The sequence below is a fragment of the Mirounga leonina genome, unplaced genomic scaffold, assembly GCF_011800145.1.
Source record: "Mirounga leonina isolate KUSES-001 unplaced genomic scaffold, KU_Mleo_1.0 Mir_98838, whole genome shotgun sequence".
Classification (NCBI taxonomy): Eukaryota; Metazoa; Chordata; class Mammalia; order Carnivora; family Phocidae; genus Mirounga; species Mirounga leonina.
This window is the reverse complement of record NW_023270959.1, coordinates 1-10720: the sequence shown is the minus strand read 5'-3', so window position 1 is coordinate 10720 and position 10720 is coordinate 1. Positions and strand designations below refer to the sequence as shown.

Sequence of the window (10720 nt, the reverse complement as noted above, 5' to 3'; positions counted from 1 at the left end):
CTGGTTTCGTGTTTGCAAATTCCTTTAGTTTTTGTTTGTCCTGGAAGCTTTTGATCTCTCCTTCTATTTTCAGTGACAGCCTAGCTGGATATAGTATTCTTGGCTGCATATTTTTCTCATTTAGTGCTCTGAATATATCCTGCCAGTTCTTTCTGGCCTGCCAGGTCTCTGTGGATAGGTCTGTTGCCAATCTAATGTTTCTACCATTGTAGGTTACATATCTCTTCTCCCAAGCTGCTTTCAGGGTTTTCTCTTTGTCTCTGAGACTCGTAAGTTTTATTATTAGATGTCGGGGTGTTGACCTATTTTTATTGATTTTGAGAGGGGTTGTCTGTGCTGCCTGGATTTTGATGCCTGTTTCCTTCCCCAAATTAGGGAAGTTCTCTGCTATAATTTGCTCCAATATACCTTCTGCCCCTCTCTCTCTTTCTTCTTCTTCTGGGATCCCAATTATTCTAATAGTGTTTCATCTTATGGTATCACTTACCTCTTGAATTCTGCCCTCGTGATCCAGTAGTTGTTTATATCTCTTTTTCTCAGCTTCTTTATTTTCCATCATTTGGTCTTCTATATCACTGATTCTCTCTTCTGCCTCATTTATCCTAGCAGTTAGAGCCTCCATTTTTTATTGCACCTCATTAATAGCCTTTTTGATTTCGACTTGGTTAGATTTTAGTTCTTTTATTTCTCCAGAAGGGGTTTCTCTAATATCTTCCATGCTTTTTTCAAGCCCCGCTAGTATCTTTATAATCGTCATTCTGAACTCTACTTCCGACATCTTACTAATGTCCGTATTGATTAGGTCCCTGGCAGTTAGTACTGCCTCTTGTTCTTTTTTTTTGAGGTCATTTTTTCCGTCTTGTCATTTTGTCCAGAGGAGAACAGATGAATGAGAGAACAAAATGCTAACAGGGTAACAACAACTCAAAAAAAATACACACTAAACAAATCAGAAGAGATCTGAAACTGGGGGAAAAGAAAGAAAGAAAGAAAAAAAAAGGAATATGATCTAATATGAACAGGCTGGTGCATAGATCAGTGCCACACACTAGATTTTGGGCATATTTTGGTCTGTTAGAAGAAACTGTGTCCCAAAATTTTAAAGAAAGAGAAGCTTATGTATGTACAAAAATAAGGGTACATGCGATGAAGGGATGGATATGAGTGTAAAGATGAAAATTATAAAAGATTTTATAAAAGGAATTGATAAGAAGTTGTTTGAAAAAAGAAAGAAGAGAAATAAAAAAAAAAAAGAAAAGGGAGAGAATGTGATCAGGCCAGGGACTAGAACAAAGCCATACACTAGAGATTTAGGGTATATTTTGGTCTGTTAGAAGAAACTGTAATCCAAAATTTTAAAGAGAGAACAACTTTATATATATATATATATATATATATATATATACCAAAAACAAGGTTAACTACTATGAAGGGATAGAACAGGACTCTAAAAATGAAAAATAAAAAAGATTTTTTAAAAAGGGATCAATAAGATGTTGGTTAAAAAAGGGAAAAAGAAAAATTCAAAAAAAAAAGAAAAAAAGAAAATTCAAAAAATTAACTTTGAAAGACTAGAGAATCATGGTAAAAAAGCGATGAATTCTATGTGCAGTATTCCCCTAGCGCTGGAGTTCTGCCGTTCTCATTGATCAGTAAACTTGGTCTTGGCTGGCTGTTCTCGCTGATCTTCTGGGGGAGGGGCCTGTTGCTGTGGTTCCCAAATGTCTTTGCTGGAGGCAAAATTGCGCCGCCCTTGCCATTCCGGGCTAAGTAATCTGCTGGGTTTTGCTCTCGGGAGCTTTTGTTCCCTGCGAGCTTTCCGTACAGCTTTGGAGGCCGAGAGTGAAAATGGCGGCCTCCCAATCTCGGCCCCGGAGGAGCCGAGAATTCGGGGTCCCACTCCTCAGTGAGCCCCCAGAGAAAAGCAGTCAGTCACTCCCGTCTCCCCGGTCTCCAGCCACACTCGTGCTCACCCAGCCTGTGACCAAGCATTTCTATCTCTGGCACCCGACCCTGTGTGGAGTCTCCAAACCCAGCAGATCCCTGCAGTGTGCTCCCACGCTGCTCCTCCCAAGGGAGGAAGAGGAGTCTCCCCAGATCTGCCGCTTGTTGGGTCCCTGCTGGAGGAGCAGTGGCCTGACTGTGCCGTGGATCACAGTTTATGGCAACCCTGAGCTGAGAGCCCACTCCTCGGCTACGTCTCTGCAGCTGCTTCCCCGCTCCAATACCTGGGAGCTCTGCCGCACTCAGGCACCCCTGGTCTTTCTGTGACCCCGAGAGTCCTGAGCCCACACTGTCCCATGAGGGCTCCACCTCCCGCTTAGCCACTGGAGAGACGTCCCTCAGTGGAGCCGACTTCTAAAAGTTCCGATTTTGTGCTCCGCTGCTCTATCACTTGCCAGTAGTGGCTGACAGGCACCAACTCCCCCGCCATCTATCTTCCCGAATATCGCCTTGGATTCTCTTCTCCGCACATCCTACCTTCCAGAAAGTGGTCACTTTCTGTTCAGAGAGTTGCTGCTCTTCTTTTCTTTGATCTCCTGTTGAGTTCGTAGGTGTTCAGAATGGTTTAATGCCTATCTAGCTGAATTCCTGGGACCAGATGAAATTTAGGTCACCTACTCTTCCGCCATCTTGCTCCTCCCCCCATATTATAATTCTTAAAAGAATAAGCCCTACTTCTCTTAATTCTTGTTAGAGTTATCATTTGTCATGTCCACCTGAAAACCACAAAATGCTAACTGATGAATACAGATAGTTGAATTAATATTATAATAAATGATGGCCAAGAAAATTCAGGATAAGTATGTAATGAATGTAACCTGTTGTCTTGTAAAGTTTTCTGTAACTTAATACAATTTTCTCTATCAGAAATCGTCTAACAGAAACAAAAACAGAAATCTGTAATATATTTTATAACTAAATTATCATATAAATACACTGCCATGTTAAAGAAAGGAAGATTTAAAAATTTAAATGAGGAGCTGAAAATAGTTTTCCTAACTTAAAAGTGACATTTGGGACAGGGGTTTCTCTAATTGAAGTGTTTTCTTTCTATCTTAAAGCATCCAGTGAGTAAAAAAAATCTCATTCTTTTTCACATAAAAATCTATGCACCATGGTAAATATAACCTAACTGCTCCAATATTAAGGCAATAAATATTTTGCAAAAGTTTTTAAGATGCTGAAGCTTGAGAACCAATAGGAATTGAACATGCTAGTGATGGAAGAGAAATAGAGAAATTGATTGCAAACCCATTATTAGTTTACAAGTCAAAACATGTTTTCCAGTTAACAGTAGTAGCCATAGAAGGTTTCTACACTTGCAGAATTATTCATTGAGGGGCTTATTTTAGGTCAGACAATCAGCATTTACTACCAATATGTTGTAATTAAGCAATACTAATGTATGGAAAATATAAACTCATAAAAGGATACATCATAGAGAAGGCCCTTAGTATGGTATAAAAATGGTCCCATGAAGGCAGAGATGGGTTTTGCTTCTCCTGGAACACTTAAGAGTCATGACTGGTGCACAGTAGGTGCCGAATGATTAAATGAATGAATTTTCTTTATAAAGGTGAGGGTTTTAGTACAGTTTCACTGACCTCTCCCCATCCCTAATGACACAGAGAAGCACTTTAAGGCCATCTCTGTTCCTGCAGTGTGTGCAGATCCAGGAAAGCTAAGTGAGCATTAGGGATGCGTTCTCATCCCACTCTCCCACTAACTCCTTATAAGTCTTAGGGTAAGTGAGGTGACCATTCTGGCTATCAACTCCCTCATCCATAAACTTCAGTGACTGCAATAAATGAACTATAATCCAGTTGAGAATTCTTTTTAAAAGGTGGTTTTCTAAGGCCACTTAAAATATGATTTGGTGTATACAAATTTGGATCATTTAAACCTTCAGAAACATACTTATGAGGCAAAACCAGAGACACACATAGCTATAATTCTGAACACTTTCCTCCTGTAGGACAGTATTCTACATAACACTGACATATAAGCAGAAGCTTTAAATATTTATAGCAAATAAAATATCTAACTTTAGAAAAAATAGGCATATTACTTTATATTCTAATATCTATAGATGATTTTAATGGTCAAATTCCCATGTATGAACTTTATTTTATTTTTGTAGTAGAAATCTGTGATGTCCCCCTCATCATCAAGCTATTCACATCCTATAGCAATCACATGCTTACCTGTCTCTCTCCCCTTACTGGACTGTGAGCTCTATGAAGACCTAATAAAGTATGTAGAGACTGATATCTGGAACAACCGATTATTAATCCTCTTGCAGCCTGCCCAGACACTACCTACTCAATCTCCTTGACTGGAAATACAAGCTCATATGATTAAAAAAAAAAAAAAATGGGTCCAAAATTTTCTTAAAGAATTAACTGGAATTACATAATTTTAGAATTTGAAGACGAAGGGTAAATAAACTTACCTGGGCAAGCTTACGCTTTTCTATATTTCCTCCCTTTTCATTGTGTAATGTGTAAACTGGTGTATACTGTACAGAACCAGAACAGGTCCCATAATCCTCTTCATTTTCCTACACATTAGGAAATACACAAGTTAATTATTTTAAAATACTCCTTGTATTACTTTTGGACAAACTATCTGAAACAGATGCAAATAGCAAAATAACACATCAGATATAAGTTTAAAAAATCTATTTAGGAAGAAAATGCATTTTTCTATATTTTGAATTAATAATTTCCAAAATAATCTCTATTTTGAATAATTTGAATAAAATTTATATAAGGATTACTCTCCATCATAAAAATGGAAGTTTTAAGTAATATTTTTTCTTCAAGGATAGAAACTCAAAACAACTGACAAAAATCTGCAAAGATATAAGTAATCAAATCAAAAATACATATACGTACATATAAATATTCATATATATGCAACATTCATAGATTCAAATACATATCTTCAAAAAAATCTTTTATTAATTAAGAACATGCTTCAAATTAAAGTAGCGACTACTGGAAAGATCCTATAAAGATGGTATTCCTGGCTTAATTCTGCACCAAAGATCATCTTTTTAAAGAAATTCTCGGCTTGAAGCAAGAATTTCAATTGTGATATCAAGGCAATCAACTTTATGAAAACATACATCCTGTTAAAGCATCTTTGAAGATCTCCGTTGTTCTGTGTTAAAATATGCAAACGATAAAGAGATTATTCAGTGGATGCATATAGAATGGCAGATAGTTGCCAGAGGGCTTGTTATGAAAAATACATTGTTGAACAAAGGGCTAAGCATATTTCAAACGTCATTAAAAACATAAATCTCGTGTGATTTGTAAAGTATAAGCTTCAAACTAATGTAAGAATCAAGGAAGAACGAAAAGAAGAATATGACATACCTTGTGTTTTAGCTTACTCTTCACTTCCTTTATTCCCTGCTTTGCATGATTTTTTGCCTAGAAAAAGGTAACACAAGTGTCTGGCTCAGCATAGTTCTATTACCATTTAAAGAGTAAGCAGATGAGATCTCACTTCATGAAACTTGCTAACTTCATATTACTTAGAAAAAGAACAAATTATAATCTAAAACTTAATTTTCAGGAAGACCACATCACTTACTATATTATATCTAAATTAGTGAAAACATGATTAGTTTCTGTTTGCATCCTAATATCATACAAAGGCTAACATTTAGCCTGTTTGCCTCCTCAACTATAGAAAACACAGGAGTCAACCAGATTACTACTGTCCAGTCTTAATTTGAAATTGTGATTAACTGGGGGTGAAAAGAAGAATGCACATCGTCACAGCAGCAGGCTATTCGGGCAAATGTTTGGACTTTAAGAAACTCAGGCACCTTTACAAAGCTTTATTAAAATGCTCTTACAGGCAGACATGAATTTTTATTAGCAGAGATACCTTAATGTTATGGCTATTTCATGCCCAGTTTTTCTGGTACAAATTAAAGGTCACTTAACATAAGATGCTATCCTCATGCTCCATAGGGACTCTGACTGCAGCATTTGAGCTTCTCAGGTGCTGATATGATTCCTGTGGAATATAACTTAACACAAGTAACTGGGGACCTTCCTTAAACCTTGGCCTTTATTCCACTGGAATTCCCACTCAGAGTGGCCAGAGTGGAAAAGAAAGGAAACTCACATTTATGTTGTGTTTCCTCAGTATATGACTATGTGCTGGGTACCTAGCATATATTAGCTCATTTAATCATCACAAGTCTCTAAAGTTAGTACTATTATTATTACATTTTACAAATAAGGAAAGTGACTCAGAGGGGATCAGTCTGCATAGCCTAGGTTCAAATCTGGGTCCATTTCATTTTTAAGTCCAACTTCTCACCATCAAAAAGGAGAAGGAAGAACTAAGGTTTTAAAAATATATCCACTGAATATAAGCCTTACAAGAGAAAAGGCATCATGAGTCTCATTCTACAGACATGGAAGCTAAGGTCATAGAGACTTAAGACTTTCCAACTCTAGGTGGTTCTTGCTAGAACTCAAGGAGTGTTCTTGCTCCTTCTACCAAATCACCCTGCTTTCCCAATTACTTCTAGGAAGAGTGAATATGTCTTCCCAAGTTCATTTAGGGGATGGCTCTTATTTCTTTGCTGTTAATATCTGTAGTACCTAATACTATTTGGCATATAGTAACTGCTCAAATTATGTCTTGAACTCAAATAAACAACTATTTCTTTATTGCAAATGAGGCAAAATCAAAACATATTATACATAGTAAAAGATAACCTAAAAAGCCAAATAACACTAAATTGTATTCCTGTGGCTCTTTAGAATTAAAGCAGTTTCACATTCATTGTTTTATTGGTAAAGCCACTTAATCTATTTAAAGGGTCCCGTATTAATCCCTACATTTTCATTAGGTAAAAATGAATAATTACCAAGAAAATAATCCGGCTTCCATCTCCTAGAACTTGTATCGATCTTTGCTCTTGTTTTGTTTATATTCTAACTTATCTAAGTATCTTCTATTCTTTCAAAATTCACTTGATTCACACTAATCTTTGCAGATACTTCTAAGTGTATAGAGTTGAATCTAGTGTCTGTAATCCATGTACTGATTCATTTAAAGGGCTACTGCCCTACCTCTTCCACTGACCTCTTTCAGACTATCTGGAAGATGGGGTACAGGTTCTCTCTATCCTTTTTAATACCAAGCTGAAAAGAAGCAGTAAACAAGTATTCTCTGCAGAGAAGCATCCAGCAAATGGCTTTAGTTAATAATTTAAAAGGCAAAAACCTAACAAGATAGTTGACTCAGAAAATCTTTTAGCCAAATCAATTACGTATTCACTTTACAGTTATTTTTAGATTTCTAAGAAAAGTGTACATGTTAATTCTAGTTTTCTTTATGGTTTCTAAAAGCATAGGAAAAATGAGAGCATAAAAAGCATAGAGAAAATGTTCTAAGGATAGAAGAACTGTTCTAACAATAGGACAAAACGATTATTTCCTTCAACAAATACATATTCAGTTCCTCTGTAGTATGTCCAAAACAGAGCGAAGGGACCATGACACAACATAAAACTAGCAGGAACAGTGCCTATGTCACTCGCATTATGTGCCACCCTCACTGCTCTACAAATAACCAGTACAACGCCTAGTTCTTAAGAGGTACTCAGATAACTGACCGAATGAAACAGTTTAAAACATGTTTCCCAGTTTTTAAAAATTTACTATCTATGGAAAATCAAGTAAATAAATTCTGTTAAAGCCATACGGGAGAGATCAGAAGTTTTGTTCATAGTAATCTGTGGTCAAAGGAGGAAGCTCAAGAGTTCATATTTAAGAATATGAGCAGCCTGGAAAGATGTTTTAGGTACAACTATGGAAGTCACAAACTGACTTTACTTGTCCCAAATCTCTTGACTTCTGGATTCATGTGCAACACGATCATGAGATAAATGATGAAAGCAATTAAGTATATTCTGAAGACCTTAACTGGCCTGAAATTAGTTTAGGGAATAATCTTCCAGAGAGCAGAATTTTAACTTGGGAACATTTTACTGTTCTGCAGAAAATAAAACACTCTACTGATTAGAAAGATAAAAATATGAATAATGAATAGGTTTTGAACATGTTTATTTCTGGGTTTTTGTGGAAAATATAAGTGAAATTAAGGAGAAAAACATATTTAGCAAAATAATACAACACAATTTCTCTAAGACTGAGGAAAACCTTCAAGTGTTTGTTCAAGAATAAAATAAAGGGCACTTGACTGAGAAACCTTTTTTACAATCTTAAGTGAATGTGAGAAACAAGGCTAGTTTGATGTTTCACATGGCAGCCATGTGTTATTTCATTGTAAAAAAATAAAATCTCTCCAAAAACTGTATATAAATCAAACCATCAGTATTATAGAGTAAGATAGTGACATACTCAGAGAGGTTTTCCAGAAAAACTATGAAACAACCAAACAAAACGCATAGCCTGATGTTTCCCAGGCAAAATGATAACCTCTTCCTACGATAAGGCTTCAAACAGTTCAGAATTTTGGCACCATATTTTTGAATCCACTCTGTAGATTAGCTTTCCTACTATAAAATGTAATCTTTGAAATTGATTTTTTTTAACAGTAATGGTGGCTACATATATGTCATAATTGTAAGTCAAAACAAGAATGTAAGTTCTAAGCTTATTAAAATTTATTATTCCATTACTAATTCAATCTGACATGATTCCTTTACTGAGAAAGCATTTGAAGATAAACTCCTATAAAATCAAACTATTGCCCTCGGGTGCCTGGGTGGCTCAGTTGGTTGAGCCTTGGACTCTTGATTTCTGCTCAGGTCATGATCTCAGGGTCATGAGATTGAGCCCAGAATTGAGTTCGTGTTCAGCGTGGAGTCTACTTGAGATTCTCTCTCCTTCCTCTGACCCTCCCCCCGCCTGCACATGCTGTTTCTCTCTCTCAAATAAATAAATAAAATCTTAAAAAAATAATAATAATAAAAATAAAAAATAAAAAAAATAAAAAATAAAAAATTACTGGATACCAACCCACTAGCTCCAACTAGTTTAATATTAGAGATAAAGATGCACGCAGGTAAAACAAGTGCTGAAACAGAAGTAACACAGGCCCAGTGAGGACCCAAAAGATATATGAACCCTTATAGTGTGGGGCTGGACATTTTATAGGGAAATAGCTAATGCCTAAGCTAAGTCTTATAGGATGATTAGTGTTTACTGGGTTTTGGATAAAATACAAGAATAAATGCTCCAGTTAGTAGAAATGGATTATGTAAGAATAGAGGCAGAAAAGAACATCTTGGCATTCATGAAATGAGGAGTAGCTCAGTATCTTTAGCGATATGGCAGGCTCTAGGGTTTGGGGTTAATGGGAAGGACACAAGAGGAATCAGGTCTTGAAGGGTCTTTGCTATTATATTAAAGAGATTTTTATTTTTTATTAATTATTTTTATTGCTATTGATATGGCTATTTTTATTTTACTATCAGCCATGGAGAATCACTGAAGAATTTTAATTATGGAGTCGGGCATCTTTGAGGGAAGAGAACTTGCCATATTTTTCTATTTTTTCTTACTGAAGCCTCAAGTATACAATGAGAATTTAAAGTATGTTGCAAAATGAAAGAATCAAATCTTTAAAAATGGCACTTCATTACGGACTATTTCAATCTAAGTGCACAATTTTACTGACAGTTTTGAAATAAACTGAAGAATTGTTTTTAGATTATATAAAGGGAATATCCTTTCTATACAATAGTTTTAATAACTGAATTCACTTCGGTCAATATTAAATCTAAATTTTTTAAAGCTTTTTTTTTTTTTAAAGATTTTTTTATTTATTTGAGAGAGAGAATGAGAGAGAGAGAGAGCATGAGATGGGGGAGGGTCAGAGGGAGAAGCAGACTCCCCACTGAGCAGGGAGCCCGATGCGGGACTCGATCCCGGGACTCCAGGATCATGACCTGAGCCGAAGGCAGTTGCTTAACCAACTGAGCCACCCAGGCGCCCTAAAGCTTTTTGAAAAGAAAAAATAGGAAGTATTCTAGATTTACATGTCTGTCAGCTAGGGAAATGTATAATTTTATCAACAGAATTTTTAAACATCAAAAGAAAACTTACAAATTTATATGCTGTCCGTACAGCTGGAGTTGCTTTGGTCATTGCTGTGTTAAACAGTGCACCTCCTTTCTGCAAAGAAAAAACAGAAACATATTTCCAAAAATTTTAAACCACACTGTCCTGAAAACAAAGCATTATTAATAGTATGGAAAAAGAACTTTTCTCACAAATTAAAGACCTACAGAAATCATGTCACATTAAATGTTTTCAAGCTTTTATATACTATAGTAATTTCTGACAAAATGTAAACATTCTACTCTGTTCTTTTAGTTGGTGTAATACACAATTTAAAAATAATTTCATCTTTGCAGTTTAGGCAGACTTGAGCAACATGACAAGTAATAAGTATATATATAAAACTTAATAAAAAAGAACTACAAGCAAATGTTTAATTGCTTTAAGGTTGGGCAATAAAGCCTAAATCTGTGGAGGCAAGTTTTACATTTTAAAAAATCATATTAACTTATTAGAGAAATCCTTTCTGGAGAAGTAAAAGAACTAAAATCTAACCAAGTCAAAATCAAAAAGGCTATTAATGAGGTGCAATCAAATATGGGGGCACTAACTGCTAGGATAAATGAGGCAGAAGAGAGAATCAGTGATATAGA

General features: G+C 35.7%; 1 protein-coding gene across 1 annotated transcript; it reads right to left on the bottom strand.

Moving 5' to 3' along the window:
* Positions 1-2581: 2581 nt before the first annotated feature.
* On the bottom strand, positions 2582-10207 carry LOC118006721 (DENN domain-containing protein 1B-like). The gene is made up of 3 exons (XM_034999477.1): positions 10113-10207; positions 5388-5444; positions 2582-4564 (listed from the first exon to the last, which is right to left on the bottom strand). The coding sequence occupies exons 1-3, from the start codon at positions 10152-10154 to the stop codon at positions 4403-4405; spliced, it is 261 nt and encodes an 86-aa protein (XP_034855368.1). The 5' UTR covers positions 10155-10207; the 3' UTR covers positions 2582-4402.
* Positions 10208-10720: the final 513 nt, after the last annotated feature.